Genomic DNA, 20068 nt, shown 5'->3' on the forward strand with positions numbered 1-20068 from the left:
CAACGTCAATGATGCTTCTAAGGGCATAACTAGAACATGACATTTTGTAATTTAAGAAATCTCCTAAGAGGGTAAGTTGAAAAATACTCCTAGCTGCTTGACATAAGACTGTCTCACTCCATGTTGGGATATAGAGGGTTAAAATCAGCAATCTTCTTAAGGCTAGTACACACTAAACTGGATGAGAGAACAGAAAAATGACTCAGTAAAACTCCATCAACATTATTAGAAAGTTTGTCAAGAACAGTCCTGCTAACTATGGATCTGCTTAATAAATGACATATTTCAAGTACATGATCCAGGAAACTGTACTAGAAATCTGTGTGATTTGTCCTCCGTGTGAGGAATGTTAGCGATTGTGGCTAAATACACAAAGTGTAATCCTTGCCAGGGTCATTTTATTTTTTAAAGGTTTATTTTGAGAGAGAGACAGAGAATATGAAGGAGCAAACAGGGGAGGGGCAGACAGAGGGAGAGAGAAAACCATGCAGGCTCCATGCTGTCAGTGCAGAGCCGGAGACTGGGCTTGATCCCACAAATGGTGAGATCGTGACCTGAGCTGAAATCAAGAGTTGGATGCTCAACTGACGGAGCCACCCAGACGCCCCAGTCAGGGTCGTTTTAAAATAAGAACCCTTCTAGGGGTGCCTGGGTGGCTTAGTCAGTTGAGTGTCTGACTCTTGATTTCAGCTCAGGTCATGATCCCAGGGTCACAGGATCAAGCACCCTGTTGAACTCTGCACTGAGTGTGGAACCTGCTTAAGATCCTCTCCCCTGCTTGCTCGCTCTCTCTCTCAAAAAAAAAAAAAAAAAAACAAAAAAAAACAAGAACCCATCTAAAAATTAATTTTATTTTTTTTATTTTTTTATTTTTTTTTAAAGTTTATTTATTTTTGAGACAGAGAGAGACAAAGCATGAACGGGGGAGGGTCAGAGAGAGGGAGATACAGAATCTGAAACAGGCTCCAGGCTCTGAGCTGTCAGCACAGAGCCCGACGCGGGGCTCGAACTCACGGACCGCTAGATCATGACCTGAGCCGAAGTCGGCCGCTTAACCGACTGAGCCACCCAGGCGCCCCTAAAAATTAATTTTAAAGATATTTGTACATACAACTGAAAGTGTGTAAATTAAGATTTAAAAGTTCAAGTTAACTAGGGGCACCTGGGTGGCTCAGTCAGTTGAGTGTCCGACTTCAGCTCAGGTCGTGATCTTGCAGTTTATGGGTTCAAGCTCTGTATCGAGCTCTGTGCCAACAGCTTGGAGCCTGCTTCAGATTCTGTGTTTCCCTCTCACTCTTTACCCTTCTCCTGCTTGTGCTGTCTCTCTCTCAAAAATGAATAAGCATTAAAAAAATAATTCAATTTAACTAAGAATGTATTTATGTTATGCTTAACAGACAACCTGGCTCTCTCCCCGAAATATGAACGAATGAAACAGTAACAACTCAAAACAATTTGAGTTTGTGATTTTTTTTTCTTTAAAAAAAAATTTTTTTTGTTTTAATATTTTTATTTGAGAGAGAGAGAGAGAGAGAAAGAGACAGTGCACAAGTGGTGGACGGGCAGAGACAGAAGGAGACACAGAATCTGAAGTAGGCTCTAGGCTGCAAGTTGTTGGCACAGAGCATGATGCGGGGCTTGAACTCACGAGTTGTGAGATCTCGACCAGAGCTGAAGTCGGACACTTAACCGACTCGACTGAGCCACCCAGGTGCCCCTGTGACTTTTTTCCTTAGTAACAACAGCAGAAACATTAAATGACCCTATTAGAAAACCAGTATATCTATTCAATTTAGTATTTTTATGCTAGATTATTAAAAATAGTGACAAAACCCAGTGCTCATCTGAGTATCAATGTGCTAGATAAAAGAGCTTCTATTTTGAGTAAAACTCTCAGTAGATAGGCTTGTCTATATAATTTCTTTTTTATAATTTATGTTGGACACATATTGGACAATAAAATGTAATAATAGCACATAAAATTGTTTATGAACATCCATTTAAAATTTATTACTAAAAAAAATAACGATGTATAACTTACCTTTCAAGGCAGCTGGGACAGATTTTGGAGTAGTAAAAATATATTCTTGAGAGAGAGGACCTTCCCCTGCTTCATTACAAGCTTGAATACAGAATTTATAGGATGTTGACTCATTAAGTCTTTGTACTTTGTATGTATGACATGGACCTCTATATAAGGATACAAACCTAAAATGGAAATGACTCTTATTAAAAATAAACCTTGACTACACTACAAAAAAATTTTAAAAATTACTAAAAAAGTAGAGCTGGGACACTATTCAGAAGTATAAACTGCTCCTAGACTTTAATGTCACTCCAAATAAATATTTTTTTCATCAGATGATGAAAATCATAGGATTGGTAAATTTCCTAATTTTGACATGGTTCCCTGAAAATTTATTGTTAAGTTTTGTATCCAATCATTGTTAACTTTTCAGGCTTCTGGTACAATTTCATTTCTGATTGCCATTTTTTAAAGATACATTTTTAAAGGTACTCAGAACACGACAATTTTCATTACAGTCTTAGGCATATAATTTATTATAAAAAAGAAAATCTTCAATTTCCAGGTATAATTTTAGATGACTGGTGATGTTTTCTAGAGATTTACATAGCAGTATGAAAGAATATAAAATTAGCCATGAATTATCCACCTGGACTGTTTGATGGGAAAGTTTAACATCATATATGTCACCTATAAGTTCAATGTTCCCCAATATTTTTGATTGGCTGTTTAAAAATTTTTGGAAATTGGGGAATGAATAATGGAATGCTCACATAGTTCTAAAGAGTCTGAAAACTGCAGTCAAGGTTAAAAATGAAGAAATAGTTAATGACCTGAAGTAACAGTATTTCTAAGAAGCAGTAATTAGATAAGCCTGGCCTTTTTAGTCTCCCAATTTTTTTTTAAAGGATAGGGGAAAAAAAAAGAGTTGCAACCACTATTGGAAAAGTGAAACAATGATAAAACCTGTAGTCAGGAAACAGCTGAAATAGCATTCTGATATTATCCCACAGCAAATGTAAGTAGTTGTGAGAAATCAAAGGTAAAGAGTATAACTAAAGATATTAAATTGATTTATTAAATTTATATAGTAAACTTACAACACCATAAAAGGTTTCTTAAATATATTTTCCACAGCCAGCAGCCATATTCACACCCTACAACTCTCCAGATGCTAAATATTAACTAAGCTTAACATTCTGTAATAGAATACAGCCTAATAATAATGGAAATCTTTATTCTACTCCATTTCCAACAAACATTAATTAGATCCATTTCCAGGAAACCTTCTTGCATTACCCTAATGCATTGTAAATGCTAGAAAGGGGATGAAACTAATTTAAAGAATTCACCCAATGATAATAACATACATTAAAGATAAATGGCTACACAGAAAATCTGTGGCAAAGAACCTCCTTCTAGAGATAGGGCTTTACAAATGTACATAAAATTCTGCCAAGAACAAAGGCTGACTAACATTCATAGAGGCATAGAAAATGATCAGTACTGTGGGCTCTGTGTAATGCTCTTACTGGATATACAGTATGTTTAATTCTGTATGTTATTTTAAATGTAGAAGTCTTTCTGAGAGTACTTATGTACAATTACCATGAATATTCCATTAATGAATGTCTGATTAAGATACAAACACGTACAATACAAAAAACAAAGTGAGAAAACCTTGGGAAAAACTACTTCTAGTACTCTGAATCCATCAGGTATGCAAATTGTTTCTTATAAACTGAGTGAAAAGCAAAATTTGAATTCTTAAAATATTACAGTAACACCTTTGGAGGATATATGGCATTATTTACATGGGATATAATGTCAGTAAACAGCCTCAGATTTGCATTTGAATAATTTATACTACAAATATTTTGAGTAACATTATAATTCAAATGCATGATTTAGTAGGACAGTATATGGCATGGATATAATGAAAATATAAAGGATGGCAGCATAGACAAGAACCTGAGTAGCGAGGGGACAGGCTAATATTCTGAGTCTAACCAAGATCTGACACTGAGGAAATGAACTATACTGACTCAGTGTGAAGGTCCTGTGACGGGTGCGGAAGAAAGTGAGACATAACCTGTGCCCGCAAAGATCTCAGAGGCCTTACACCAATTAATCATGTACTGTTAAAACGGCCTCTGCTGGAAATAAGTGTTGAAGAGCTGGTTTTGTAGCAAAGATTATGTTTCTTTTACATGAAAGAGTTAAATGGGTTAGAGAGCCAAAGAATAGCCAATTTAATTTTTCTCTCAGCATCCCGCTCACAAGCTACAAACGGGAAATCTTCATTATATCTTCTGGTGTTTTGAAAATAGCACACTTAAAATTATTTCTTATGAAAATTCTAACCTTGCTTTTGAAAATTTATTTTGTTTACCTCTACTTTTTATTGAAGTTTATACACTTAAGACCTAAGAAACTATATGAAGAACCAATTACAAACACCTACCTTCCATTCTTGTCCTCCATCTGAAGGTGGTACTGAATAGAATCTGTTGACAGTGATTTTGGGGTTCCTTCTCCCCACTTCAGCTTAAGGTTCTGGTGGCTGAAGGCAACACATTCCAGACGAGGTGGGTCAGGAGGGAGGGGCTTTGTTTTTAATTTTATCATGTGGCTGAAAGGACCAGCTCCAAGGCTATTCAAGGCTTGAATCCGTATTCTAAGTGCCACATTAAGGAAAAAAAAATTCGGTTATGATTATTCTATTTAGAGTTTCTCTCTGGTCTAGGCAAAAATTAACATAGTTTTTAGAGTGTACCTGTATGTTGTATCTGGTTGCAAATTGTCTATAATATAGCTTGTAACCTTTCCCACTGCCAAGGGCTGTTTATCTCCAAAGTCAATGCTGTAGGCAAGGATTTCTGAACCATGGTCACAAGGCTTTTCCCAGCTTATTGCAAGGCATGTAGAAGGTGAATAATGAGGATTTTCTATATCATCATCACTTATTTCTTGAAGACAAGTCACAACAGCAGGAACTGATGGTGGAGTCACACAGGCTACTACTTCACTGAAAGGGCCTGCACCCACAACACTCAGAGCCTACAAATTAACAGAGCCCGTAAGTTAAAAAAACATGACCATCAAAATGCTCACAGAACACAAAAATCTGGCTAGAGTAACAAAGCCCGGACCACCTTTACCTGGACTCTGCAATAATAGGTGGTTGCTGGTGAAAGTCCTTTTAATTCATAACTGAGACCAGGCCCACAGTAACACATCTGCATACTTCCTTCAACGCCTCCCCACTCCAATCGATATTCAGTGACATCTGTTCCATTACTCAAAGGGATCTTTAAATTAAAAAGAGGAAAAGGTCTTAAGTCTTGACACTGATTAGTTTTTAGGCACAAATGTTCTTTACCTGCACATATCAAACTGAATTGCTTTTGAATTTCTTTGAAATGTTCAAGTGGGATTAAAACTGTTTAATATTACATTTTTATTCATTAAGGTCACCTGAATTTAAGACTGATCAAAAAATATAACTTTGTTTTCAATTATAAGTAGAAATATGACTAAATCACTTTAGAAAGAGAATTTTAAGGTAAATATACTTCAATATAATTCTCTTAAGTAATATAAATGTTAAATCATGTAAGGACATTTTCTTTGTTAAATTTCAAAGGAAACTGAAAATTTAATTATCATTACTGATTATTACTGTACATAATAAAACACAGTGGAAATAATAAATACAAGAGAAATAGTATTATACTAATCCCTATGAATGTTTGTTCTGAACATTAAGCTCACCAGTGGCTAAGTATCTTGGTAATGAGACAAACCCTTTGAAAAAATACAAAGCACATCATGAACAAGAAACCATATACTTGTAATGCAAATATACCTTACTTAAATGCTTCAAAGCAAAAATTTCACTTTATAACACATGAACTTAAGTAGGCCTTACTGTTTGCATGATTTAGGAGGTTAAATGAATAGTATCTCGGGGCCCCTGGGTGGCTCAGTCAGCTCAGATCATGATCTCATGGTTTGTGGGTTCTAGCCCCACATTGGGCTCTGCACTGACAATGAGGAGCCTGCTTGGGATTCTCTCTCCCTGCCTCTCTCTCTCTCCCTCTCAAAATAAATGAATAAACTTAAAAAAAATGAATAGTATCTCTATTCTTTTATATGAACTATTCTAATTATTTAAGAGAGTAAGTCAATGGGAATTACAGTACCTCCCAATTCACTTGTGCACAAGTTGCAGATCTGCATGTAACTTGAGGGGGCTTGCACTGATCTGGTGGTCCAGGGGCTGTAGTAATATCACATTTTTCTGAAAATGGTCCAAACTAGAAAAACAAACATAACCAGGATTTTCATTTTTCACCCACAGATTGCACAGTTCTCCATAAATATTCACATACATAAATAAGTGCATACATAATCCTTCTCCTTCAAGACTGACTGGTCATAATAGAACTCTAAAAGCATTCGTAGAAAGGAAAAAGATTTAATGATTATGGAAGTTACTATGTCAGGTATTTTTAAGTTTCATTTACTGTACTTTTTTCTCTTGTTCCTTTTCCTTTTTCCTTCATGACTGATTTTGTAAGAAGGGCAGGGCATTAGGGAATTAGGTACATGGAACAAGTCAGGAGAAATTATATGAGGAGTGAAGGAAAGGATACCAATTAAAGGCATGAAAAATGGTAGGCATAAATTATATCTTAAAATTTAGAATAGCTTTAAAAAGGGTATAAAATGTATACTCTCTGGAAGTGCAGAAAGCAAATTATTTACAATGATTGTCACAAATTATCAGAATCCTGAAAATACAGATTAAGTAAGTATTAAAGATGCTATCCCAGTGTACTGCAGCCTTGTGGGGCTGACAAGATGATAACTTCAGACAGAACACTATGACTTATGTAAGAACTGCCAAAAAGGACTGACATAAGAAATTTTAAGATAAGTTTAGAGATACAGATACTGAACTTAGTTGGAGAATGGGACATAAAATAGTAAAGTTCACTAACATATGAAGTAATGGGAGGGGAGAGACTTGGCAGTTTAATTTTGTGAAATTATAGAGTAAGGAAACATAATGTTATTCAACTAAGACAAGAAATTACTGCTTTGTCCTGAGAGAATCTGTTTTAATGCAGAGATGAGAAATGTCCTGGTTGAGTGGAAAGGGCTTTGGCTCTGGAGTCTGACAGCCCTGAATCTGTGGCTTATCTCTGTCACTTCTTATTTGGGTGACTGTGGACAAGATGTTTAGTTTTTCTGAGCCCCAGCCTCCTCAGCTGTACAATGGAGATATCACCTGTTTTGTCCATTTTATGGAACTGTACAGATACACAGAGAATACTTTTTAAAAAGTCACATAAAGCCAGAAATGCTTAAAATAGAAGTTATCTTTTCCTTAGGCAAAAAATGAATCACAATTAGTAGCCAAATGAAATAAATGCTGTATATAACCAGCCTCAAAAAACTTAATTATCCAAAGTATTTCATCTAATAGTTTTGTTCTTACTCTTTAACTTATTAAGTAAACCCTATTAGCATCACCTGAAAGGCAAACTTCAACCCAGCTAAAGTTCCGAGTGTCACAAATTATAAATGGGGTTTGAAAATACTGAGATTCTATAATAACTATCATATATACAGACCTCTCTCTTATTTATCAATATAGGCTTATTAAAAACTGTAAAATTTGAAGGGGCGCCTGGGTGGCGCAGTCGGTTGGGCGTCCGACTTCAGCTCAGGTCACGATCTCGCGGTCCGTGAGTTCGAGCCCCGCGTCGGGCTCTGGGCTGATGGCTCAGAGCCTGGAGCCTGCTTCCGATTCTGTGTCTCCCTCTCTCTCTGCCCCTCCCCTGTTCATGCTCTGTCTCTCTCTGTCTCAAAAATAAATAAACGTTAAAAAAAAATTTTTTTTTTAAATAAAAACTGTAAAATTTGGAGTCACATGTTGAAAGCAAAATGGCTAACTAATGGATGCAATTATGTATGTTCTGTGAACTACCACTGTGATTATAATTCAATCAGCAGAGTCTTCCTACCCCCATTTTGTTAGCTGCATGCAGTCTGAAGCTGTAAGTCTTTCCAGGAAGAAGGTTGCTCACTGTACATTCTACTTCAGAACCTTGGTAAACTTCTCTGGGTTCATCTTTTTCTATAGGAGACATCTCCACACCATAGCAGAAAATGGGTGATCCACCATCGACCAGAGGGGGTCCTAAAGGTGGAAAGATTTATTCAATTTAACAAAAGGAATATATTTAGTACTAACTCAATTATAATTTATTACCAAAATGAAAATTACCCCATCGTAACTGTATTTCTTTTGCTTTGGGTCTACCCTGTAATCTGGGAGGGAGGCATGGGCCAGGAGGCACAGCTGGAGTCTGCACAAGTAAAGATTCAGATACCTGCCAAAACAAAAGCAATAACAAAACAAAAATGCCCCAACCGGAATGCTTTTGTTAAAGAAAAATAACACGAACACAAAGACTGCATCAATAATTTGAAATTCTACTTGACTATCAATTGAAAAGGAATAAAGTTCTAAATAAAATAAGAACCCAATTAAATCATTAAAACTCTGATTTTATATTAACAAATAAAGACACATATTATGTGACTACTATATACAAAGAAAGTTACCAGAAAAAAAGAACAAAAAACTCATCATCTTTCCATAATTGAAAAACAACAAAAAAATAACCTTCAACAAAACCTACTGGACTAATAAAGATTATTTTTGATCTCATCCAAATGGATCCACAAATCTCTTCTAAGGATGTTTTCATATTCTGTAAATACTGTTTGCCATGTTTTCAGAAGGTTTAGACTATTTTCATTACTTTAACTGTATATTGTATTTTTAACCTAAATATTAATATACATATATGCATATAAAATCTTTCCTTTTTCTTTTCCACCTAAAAATAATTCAAAAATCAGGTTAACTTTTTCAAGTGCTTGGTATCTTTCCAGGTATTTGGTATTATCTTGGTTTCGATGTTATTTAAAAAATGTGCATCGTTTAGTTTTATTTTAAAAGACTTCTTTTACAAACACTGACATGCACTCAGTACCATATCCTTAACTGCACTGTATTAAGGTTTACACTTAATATTCTTTACAAACATAAATATTTGGTCATCATCTTATTTAGAAAGGTATCCTATATGAGAATGCTATATCACTGTATTAGAAAATTAGGGTTGTTTTTGGGGTGGGATCTGTTCTTTCTAATCCTGGAAGATGTTCTTATTAGATACAGTGAAGCAATTGGATCCCAAGCCTCTTGGGTAGGACTTGCATGCAGTTTCCTAATACTTCCATTTTCAACAAAATGCTTATAAATTCATTTTTAAAAAAAGGTAACTTCATTGCATTAAATTCCATTTGAAAAATAATGACAGTTATTAATGCTCCACGAAACCATTCTTAAACTCATTAAAAAAATACCACTCCTATTAAAAAAATTACCTCTCTAGAACATTACAAATATCTCATATATAATCAATGGCACACTTTAAGTCCATTTAGGTTAGTGATAAATTCTCTAGTAATAAAAATAATTGCCAACTTTCCTGAAATAAGTAATTACTAGAATCTGTGTTTAAACAGTAAATGATTATGGTTTGTCCTGATACACATAATTTATAGAGCAATCAGTCTACAATTATTTTATTTTTATTTCTGTTAGGTATGGCTATTGAACATCATCCTAAAATTTACCTTTATAAATTTTTCTGCAGTATTTTTGTATATGTGTTGTTGCAAAGCTAAACAACAACCAGACAATAGATATTCACTGAATACTGATTATAAGCCATGTACTATTTTAGAATATTTTGATCACTATAAATTACAGAATATTCTGATCACTATAAATTAATCACCTAAATTACAGAAATTACTTTGGATACATTTCAACATTTGAGGTGGCATCTGGTGATTCCATCTTATTTGACCCAAACTTGAAAAAAAAAATCTAGATGTAAGTATTACCGCACTCTGTCCTCCATCACTGATGCAGTAAACTCGTAAACGATAGAAACAGCCTGGATTTAGTCGATCACAAAGATGTTCCCTAGTAGCTCCACTGTATATCATATCCCATTTGTTTCCTGGAAGGTGAAGAATTATGTTCAATCAGCTACGAGGTAATGTTTAACATTTGGGTATCATGGACACGGCAGGTATCCTAGCTTCACTAAGTAAGTGTTTATGTAATTTGTCAGAAACAATTTAAGCTTGTTTTGAGTTTCCTGGAAATGACCTAATTTTCTTTATGTGTGCAGCTTCCTAGATGAATCTGCATGGCTTTATTGAAATGAAATATCTCTGTAACTCTGTTACAGACTTTGGCTTACATTGATAATTTGCTTTTAATTAAGCATTTTAAATGTGTTTACTGGTCCAGTAATAACATTATAACACACAAAGAGTAGAAAGAACCAATACCACAGGAAGTTTAGTCTTAATTAAAAGACATTATTTTGCAGGAAGCAGTTCAATTCACAGAAATATGGATTGTTACGTGTGTTATTCAAAAATTAAGTTCATGAGGCACAGAAAATATTACTAAAACTAGTATAATGTAAGTTAAATTTTAGAAGTTAATTTTTCTCTGACATGTCTGGTTATATATCTAACTGAAAGTTTAGAAAACTTTAGATATACTGGAACTGAGCAAGGCAAACTCATGAGAAAGAAATAAACTAAAAAAATAAAAGTAATAATATAGGTATACAGCATTCTTACATTTGATTCACTCTATTTCTAGAGATTAGAACTTAAAGTGGATCATAACAGGCAAAATTCTAACTGCTATAAACAAAGGGAAAACATTAAGAGTGAAAGAAAACAGATCATATAAAATGTACAGTCATGAAGAGTAGGGGCATACTGGTATAAATCTATTAATTTTTAATAGTTATTCTTACCATTAGAACCTTCTGCCATCTCCACTACATACTTATTAATGGCTGCACCTCCATTGTCTTTTGGTGGGTCTATCCAAAGAAGTAAAAGTGGTATTAGGCAAAATACATAGGTTAAAAATGACAGAAAATCCTAGTAAGTGGAATACCAAACCTAAGATTGCTTAAAAAATAAAAAGAATCACCCGCAGTGCTTTTTTTATTAATACCAGCATCTCATTAATCTATCGATTTTGCAACAGATAGTATATAAGGTGTTCAATAATAATTATTATTTTTTCAAGTTTTACTTATTTAAGGTTAGGTTTTCTCCATACCTAACATGGGGCTTGAATTGATGACCCCAAGATGAAAAGTCACACGCTCTTCTGCCCGCCAGGCACCCTAACAAATGTTTGTTTTAAATGAGTAAAAGTGATTTTCATTTCTCAGGAGAGCCAGGATGACCCAGGTGACTTTAGCTACAATTTCAGTAATCATTCACTTCACACAGTGCTGTCTCTGCTCACAGTCCTACCACAGATTCCAAGTTCTTCTGTATCAAATATGAACTTTGTATTTGTGTGAGTGTAAAGTTTTCTACAAAAGAGATCCTCAAACAATGAATGATTCTCACATTTCCAATTAAACTTGCTTCAGCTAACAACTGTACTCAACTATCTTAAAAATTATCCTAATATTCAAATCATTACAATCAAATATAAAAGTAATGATGTACAAATACACATATCTTACCCCAAGTTATTTTAAAACTGTGTGAATGTATCTTTCCTTTAACTGATGGCTTCACAGGTACACCTGGTTTATCAGGGCATGTAGTAAATTCTACTACTTCACTTGGGTTACTTTTACCTTCTGAGTTGTAAGCAATAACCTGTGATGAAAACACAAAGACATAAAATAATTGATATTTGATACCTAATGATATTGGCTTAATGAACAAAGTGATGAGAGATAAGCTCAATCAAATGATAAAGTAAAAGTTTTCAGACTGTGATGGCCTGTTTATATGAGAATGTCTACAACAGGGACTCAGCATATATGAAGAATATTCAGGTATAATCAATCCCCTTTGAGAGCCAGTTCTGGGGATACAGGTGTAAGTCTGTAACAGTTTGATATTAAACTAGAGTCATTACAGGAACAAGCTATAATCTGATGATACTTGATGAGCTTGATTTACGTATTCTTTTACTATTCTTTGGGTTTTAAAAAGATGTCCACAAATTCTTCGAATTTCCTTTATTCAAAAGATAAAGGCTAATTCCTCTTCCCTTTGAATTGCACTTAATGACTTGCCTCTAATACAATGTAGCAGAAATCACAGTGTGTAGCTTTGCTACAGAGAAGCCCATTTGGTGAGGAACTGAAGCCTCTGACCAACAGTCAGAGAGGAAATGAAGGCTACCAACACTTGAGTGAACTTGGGAGCAAATCCTTCAACCCCAGACAAACCTTCAAGTGACTGCAGCCCTAGCTGGCATCTTGACTGCAACCTCACATAAACCCTCTATCAGAACCACCCAGCTAAGCTGGTCTTGAATTCCTGACCCCCAGGAACTGTGAGAAAATAAATGCCTGTTTTTTCAAGTTACTAAATTGTACAGCAATATAATTCATGAGTATTTTTATATTTGACTTTAGAACTGTTAAGGTCTTTATAATTGGTAAATTATTAAAATTCTTAGAATTCTACTATCATGTAACACACACACAAAACCAAATTACATTTATACATACATATAGTTCCTAGCTCTGTCCATTGAGAGGATGCCCAGGAGTAGCAAAACCGTATAGCATTAAGTATACTTAGTACTCAGATATTGGCTTCTAAATACCACGGTCCACTAAAGGGACCCAGGTGCTTTGAGAAATGACCAATTCTGACATTGAAGGATTGGAGACTGGAATATCATGTGCCAGAAAGGAAAGGCTCAAAAGAATGATGGGGGGGGGGGGGGCACATTTCAAAAGAATCTGAAAGGCAGCTCAAAGGAGCTCCCAAATCTGAAACAATGTGAGCCTCATAAATGATAATCATAGTAACAAAATATAACTCACTCAATTAACAGGAATTCATGAGTTCATACTGACATATATGATAAGAGAAAGCTTTTCTTTATAGTATGATGCCAACTGATAGATGTAGAAGGAATGATAAAATTAAAATCACACTTGGCAACCATTAATCATAGTAATAACTGATTCAGGCAAAAATTATCAATGGGTGTTAGAACTAGTAGATGAAAGTGATGAAAAACAAAGTGTTCACACAGTATTTACAAAACACTTGTTAATTACAAAGGGAAAAAGAACAGCTTTACAGTGAAGAAACATAGTAGATGTAATCTTTGACTACCACTAACAGGACAAATGGAAACTGTGCACCGCTTGATATAATGTACCAAGAAAATAACAGCATTACTTTTTCTGATATCCCCTGACAAAAAAGCATATTTTGAATGTTTAACAACATCCACGTTAAAAAAATTTTTTTTAATGTTTATTTTTGAGAGAGAGAGAGGGAGAGAGAAAAAGAGAGAGGAGAGAGAAAGGGGAGGAGCAGAGAGAGATGGAGACACAGGGGCAGAGACGGAGACACAGAATCTGAAGCAGGCTCCAGGCTCTGAGATGTCAGCACAGAGCCCGATGTAAGGTTCGAACTCACGAGCTGTAAGATCATGACCTGAATCAGAGTTAGATGCTTAACCAACTGAGCCAAGCAGGTGCCCAACATCCACATTTAGATGTTTGTTCCCATTATACAAATAAAAGTCCCATAAAACATTAAAATTGTTTTGAATTTAAATATATATACAGTTTGATAGCCAATGTTACATAGTAAGAAAGTAAAGCAGTAATGCTCATTATTTTAGATTAAAACCAAAGGAGTGAGGTATGTACTTGGCTTTAGAACAACAGGAACAATAAGAACAAACAAATATTTTAAAGGCTTTCGAAGCTTACCTTAAATTTATACTTTGTACTACGTCTGAGATTCTTCACTGTGTAAGCAAGATCTTCTCCATCATATTTAGGCTTAAAACCATATCCCTGGAAAGGGAAAATAAGCCTCCCTTAGATATCTAACAGCAGAAATATGGGGAATAACAAACATGTAAAAAGATCTAGGTCTTCTTCATCTTCTGTGTACAATGTGATTAACACTGAGTTAAGTGTATTCCTCACTTTGGTACTTTTATCTTCAATGGACAAATCCAGAAATGCTAGTGAATGTTTGTAGCATGAAGGAGACCTCATTTCGAGTAAATACAGTAACCAAGAGACAATCTTCATGCTGAGGGTAAAGTCAGAGCCAATGGTGACTTCACCATAAGTAAGCATATGCCTAGAACTAACAGAATTTCCTAGACAGATGTTGCAAGAGCTAAAAAGAACTATATTTAAACTTGACCTAAACACATAGGTGTGTTTAAGTAAATAAATGAATGGTTGGTTGTGCTGGCAGGTAGGGATGTCACTTAGGTTTTGGAATGCTATTTATAGCTTCAGTAACAATCCCTTACTACTTTTCCAATGTTATTTAAAATTTTTTAAGTTGATATATAGTTCACATGCTACAAAATTCCCATTTTGAAGTATGAAATTCAATCATTTATAGTATATTCACAAGGTTGTGCAACCATCATTAAATTCTTAATCCCACAATAAAGCCTGCGCTTTATTTATTGGTTAGCAGTCACTTCCCTTCTTTTCTCATCCATTAGTATACTTTCTGTCTCTATGGATTTGCCTATATCCATAATAAACGGAATCACACAATATATGGTCTATGTGACTAGGTTCTTTTACTTAACATAATGTTTTCAAGGTTCATTCATGTTGTGGCATGTGTCAGTACTCCATTCCTTTATATGGCTAATTGATATTCCATTGTATGGATATATCACATTTCTGCTTATCCATTCATCAGTTGATAGACATTTGGGTTGTTTCCACTTTTTGGCTATTATGAATAATGCTGCTGTGAACATTCATGTACAAATTTCTGTATAAACACTTGTTTTCAATTCTCTTGGGTATATAGCTGGGAGTGGATCAATGCTATTTTTGACTCATACTGCTTTAAAGTAGCTCTGAGAAGCTATGAAACTATGTAGAACTAATAGAAGACATCCTAACTCATGTTCAGCTTTGTTCTAGCTCATAAGAGACAAAACACCGGAAACTACATTCTGGCTGCACTATATAATCTTATAATCTCTCTTCAAATCTTCTCTGGCATTTGGGAAAGCAATGTATGAAAACAGCTGGAAAAGATGGACACGTTATTTCCTTATTTTTTAGAGCTGCTTAGGCTAAAAGGCTGTGGTGATCTTTTCCTCTATTTTCCCTAAACATATATATTTAAAATGTAGTCTGTGCTGTTCCTAGGCACAAACGTACATACATACATAAAAAACAAAATCCGCTCCTATACATCAACAAAACAAAAGACTGAATTCTTCCTCACTCCTCAATATTCCTCCTCAACAATAACCAACCAAGGATTCAAAGGATTTAGAGAAAGATCGAACTATTGTGGCACTATTTACTTACAAGTATTAATGCCACACTGAAATATGTTTTAAACACTCTTACTTAAAATACATATTCGTACTTACTGAAGTTTCTTCTTCCATCTCTAAAATGTAAGAAATTCCTTCATCTGATGGTGTTCCTGAGGGCTTACTCCATTGTAAGGATAACCAAGTAACACCAGCCTTAGTTAATACAGGACTTGCTGGCATAGAAGGGGCACAGCCTGAAGTGTAATAGAAGACTTCTTCACTAAAACCACTGTTGAAACAAATGGTTTTTAAAAATGAATGAATAAAAGTTTTTATAGCTAAAGAACTCATTTCTTTTTTTTATTTTTTTATTTTTTTAAATTTTTTTTTTTCAACGTTTTTTTATTTATTTTTGGGACAGAGAGAGACAGAGCATGAACGGGGGAGGGGCAGAGAGAGAGGGAGACACAGAATCGGAAACAGGCTCCAGGCTCCGAGCCATCGGCCCAGAGCCTGACGCGGGGCTCGAACTCACGGACCGCGAGATCGTGACCTGGCTGAAGTCGGAGGCTTAACTGACTGCGCCACCCAGGCGCCCCTAAAGAACTCATTTCTGATAAATGGAATTTTTTTTTTGAAAGTGACAGTTTTTGATAACTAATTATAATACAAGTAATATGTCTTGGATCTGATAATATTTTTATGGTAACCAGATCAGATACCTAAAAGGTGAGTTAACATTCTTTTAAAACTGCAATTTATGTAACTAACATATTCTCTTACAGCTTTTGCTAAGCTAGTAACAGATCTTTACCAACAGAGTGATAAACTAAAGCATAATTTTTAGTGGATAATTTGGACTCCGAATAATTTATGTAAGTTGACTAAATAATATATTTACATTAATATGTATCTTACCTTGTGCCATATTCATTTTTGGCTGACAGTCTAAATTTACAACCCATTGCTGGTGACAGTTTAGTAATTTTAAATTGCTTCTGTAAGCCCATGTAACATTGACAAAATTCTCCATTTCCTTTTCCCTAAAAAAAAAAAAAAAGGCTGATTATTATATATTTAAAAAATGGCTGATTATTATATATCATGTATATTATTGTAAAAAGACAAATCCACATCAATTTGTCCTTGATGGACAGTAACATCAGCTAGTGTACATGATAAATCATCTTTGTTACATGACCATCATGGATCTCAAGAGAAAGTTGAGATAACACATATCTTTTTTTAATAATTTTTTTTTTTTTTTTTTTTTTTTAATTTTAGAGAGAGCGAAAGCATGAATGGGAGAGAGGAAAGTATGCAGCTCAGGACAACTATAGAGTTTCAGAAATTTAGGATGCTACATAAAATGGACAAATTTCTTATTCTCTACCCATTTTTCTTCATTGTGTTGGTAGATTTAAAGGGTGGTTTTAGGGTGACTTCTGCTTCAAAGAAAACCTTCAGTCTGTATTTGGCTGCTTTACTACACTCTCCTGTTTTAATGGTGTACAGTTGATTCTATTAAGCTGTCTAAATAGAAAATTGTACCATCTGTAAATAATGATAATTTTGCACCCCCCCCCAGCCCTGCCACTATATGGCTGTACTTCTTGTTTTAGTTCTAAATCATACTGCATTAATACTAAATAAAGGAGGGAACCAGCAACTTTTGACTTGTTTCTGCTTTGACTGAAATGCTTTAAAAAAAATTTTTTTAAATGTCTATTTTAGAGACAGAAAGAGTGCGTGTGCGAGCATGAGCGGGGGTGGGGCAGAGAGAGAGGGAACCACAGAATCAGAAGCAGGCTCCAGGATCTGAGCTGTCAGCACAGAGCCTGGCATGGGGCTCAAACTCATGAACCATGAGTCCATGACCTGAGCCAAAATCAGATGTTCAACTGACTGAGCCACACAGGTGCCCCTGAAATGCTTTTATTGTTTAGTGATGGTATTTCACTTGATACAAAAATAATTGTCAGTTAAGGAATTATCTTTCTATTCCTAATTTGAGTTTTAACTGAGGTAAGTGCTAAATTTTATCAAATACCTTTTCATAATTTATCCACATATGTATTTTCTTCTGAATTACTATGATGCAGTAATAGATTTCCTAATTCTAAATTCTTTTAAAACTTCTGGAATAAAAAACCTTTTAAAATGTAAAAATAAAACTTGTTTGTGCCTCATTACTCTTATAATACAGGCATATTATTTTAATGCACCTCACTTTATTGAGCTTCACAGATACTGTGTTTTTACAAAATCTGGCTTGTGGCAACCCTGCATCCAACAAGTCTATTGGTGTCATTTTTCTAATAGCACTTGCTCACTTTGTGTCTCTGTGTCACATTTTGGTAATTCTTATAATATTTCAAATTTTCTCATTATTATTTGTTATAGTGATTTATAGGAAGAAGTCCAACTATAGACATTGACAGGAGTTCGGCAGAAGTTGATCCCAACCCTTGTGGACGACTTTGAGGTTTTAAGACTTCAGTGGAGGAAGTAACAGTAGGTGTGGTGGAAGCAGCAAGAGAACGAGAATTAGAAGTATGGAGCCTGAAGATGTGACTCAATTGCTGCAATCTCATGATAAAACTTGAGCAGATGAAGTGTTGCTTTGTATGGATGAGCAAAGTAAGTAGTTTCTTGAGATATAATGTACTCCTGGTGAAGATGCTGTGAAGACTGTTGAAATGACAACAAAGGATTTAGAATCTTACATAAACTTAGTTGATAGAGCAGCAACAGGGTTTGAAGGGACTGACTCCAGTTGTGAAAGTTTTAGTGTTGGTAAAATGTTATCAAATGGCATCACATGCTACAGAGAAATCATTCATGAAAGGAAGAGTCAATCTTTGCAGCAAAACACATTGTTTTTGTTTTTTTTTTTTTTTGTTTAAAGAAATTGTGAAGGCCACCCTAACCTTTAGCAACCACTACTCTGATCAGTCGGGAGCCATTGACATGGGGGCAAGACCCTCCAGCAGCAAACAGACTGACTCACTGAAAGCTCAGATGACCGTTAGCAATTTTCAGCAATAGAGTTCATTTATTTATTTGAGAGTGAGTGAGCACATGAGTGGTAGAGGGAGAGAGAGAATCTTAAGCAGGCTCAATGCCCAGTGCCAGAGCCCAATCCAGGGTTTTATCTCATGACTCTAAGATCATGATGGGAGGTGAAATCAAGAGTCGGACGCTTAACCTACTGAGCCATCCAGGTGCCCCAGCAATAAAGTATTTTTACTTTTTTAGTTTATTTATTGTGAGAGACAGAGCGTGTGTGAGCAAGGGAGGGGCAGAGAGAGAGAGCGGGGAGAGAGAGAATCCCAAGCAGGCTCTGTGCTCTCAGTGGAGAGCCTGATGCGGGGCTCAATCCCATGAACTGTGAGATATGACCTGAGCCTAAACCAAGAGTCAGTTTAACCAAATGAGCCACCCAGGCGCCCCTTTAAATTATGTATATTGTTTTTGAAAGACATAATGCCACTGCACATTTAATAGACTACAATACAGTGTATATATAACTTTAAAAAAAAAATTTTTTTTTTTAACGTTTATTTATTTTTGAGACAGAGAGAGACAGAGCATGAACAGGGGAGGAGCAGAGAGAGAGGGAGACACAGAATCTGAAACAGGCTCCAGGCTCTGAGCTGTCAGCACAGAGCCCGACACGGGGCTTGAACTCACGGACCGTGAGATCATGACCTGAGCCGAAGTTGGATGCTTAACCGAGCAAGCCACCCAGGCACCCCTTGTATATATAACTTTTATATACACTAGAAAACCAAAATATTCATGTGACTTGCTTTATTGAGATATTTGCTTTATTGTGATTGGCTGGAACCAAAACTGCAATATCTCCAAGGTATACCTGTATACTGCTGAAAATACCAAATCATCAACGGAATTTCTTCTATTCCCTCTGGCCACTCAGCTGCAGAAAAGCAGCAGGGCAAGAGAGAACATGATAAATGACAGTAAAACAAAATACTAAATAATAAAGCTCAGTATGTTTGCTGTGGTAGGCTGAATAATGGCTTCCCAAAATATCCAGGTCCTAAACCCTGGAACCTATGAATGTTCAGGGACTGTACAGATGTTATTTAGTTAAAACTCTTGAGATAGAAAGATCATCCTGGATCATCTAGGTGGACTCTAAATGGAATTACAAGTGTCTTTTTTAGAGGGAAAAGGCCATGTGATAATGGCAGCAGGGGTAGAAAAGGCTATCTATCAGATGTAGCCATGGATTCATGGTAATGACCCAGTAATGAAGAGAGTCTCCAGAAGCTGGTAAAGTCAAGAAAATGGATTCTTCTCTAGAATTCCTGGGAGAAGCATGGCTATAGTGACACCTTGATTTTAACCTCAGAGAGAGCCGTTTTGGATTTCTGGCTTCCAGAATTATAAGAGAATAAATGTATTTTGTTTTAAACCCTTGGGTTTGTGGTAATTTGTTAAACTAGTCACAGTAAATGAGTACACTTGCCTTTAAGGCTGATGTGAAAAAAAAAATTCCTTCGTCAAGGTAATTACCCAACTGACAACTTTGAGGGGTTTGAGTCAAAAACAAAAAACAAAATAAAACATGGGGG

General features: G+C 35.4%; 1 protein-coding gene across 6 annotated transcripts in view; it reads right to left on the minus strand.

The window, feature by feature from the left end:
• Positions 1-20068, minus strand: part of FNDC3A (fibronectin type III domain containing 3A) — a 143240-nt gene that overhangs the window by 10414 nt on the left and 112758 nt on the right. For all 6 annotated transcript variants that reach the window (XM_042914279.1, XM_042914352.1, XM_042914116.1 and 3 more), the window contains 13 exons: positions 16386-16510; positions 15582-15756; positions 13924-14010; positions 11692-11830; positions 10960-11028; positions 10022-10140; positions 8325-8430; positions 8062-8237; positions 6232-6345; positions 5188-5337; positions 4803-5086; positions 4491-4703; positions 2042-2208 (listed from right to left, as the gene is read on the minus strand). In XM_042914279.1, coding sequence (XP_042770213.1) covers positions 2042-2208; positions 4491-4703; positions 4803-5086; positions 5188-5337; positions 6232-6345; positions 8062-8237; positions 8325-8430; positions 10022-10140; positions 10960-11028; positions 11692-11830; positions 13924-14010; positions 15582-15756; positions 16386-16510 — 1924 coding nt within the window. The remainder of the gene's footprint in view (positions 1-2041; positions 2209-4490; positions 4704-4802; positions 5087-5187; positions 5338-6231; positions 6346-8061; positions 8238-8324; positions 8431-10021; positions 10141-10959; positions 11029-11691; positions 11831-13923; positions 14011-15581; positions 15757-16385; positions 16511-20068) is intronic.

This window comes from Panthera leo, chromosome A1 (genome assembly GCF_018350215.1).
Source record: "Panthera leo isolate Ple1 chromosome A1, P.leo_Ple1_pat1.1, whole genome shotgun sequence".
Lineage (NCBI taxonomy): Eukaryota > Metazoa > Chordata > Mammalia > Carnivora > Felidae > Panthera > Panthera leo.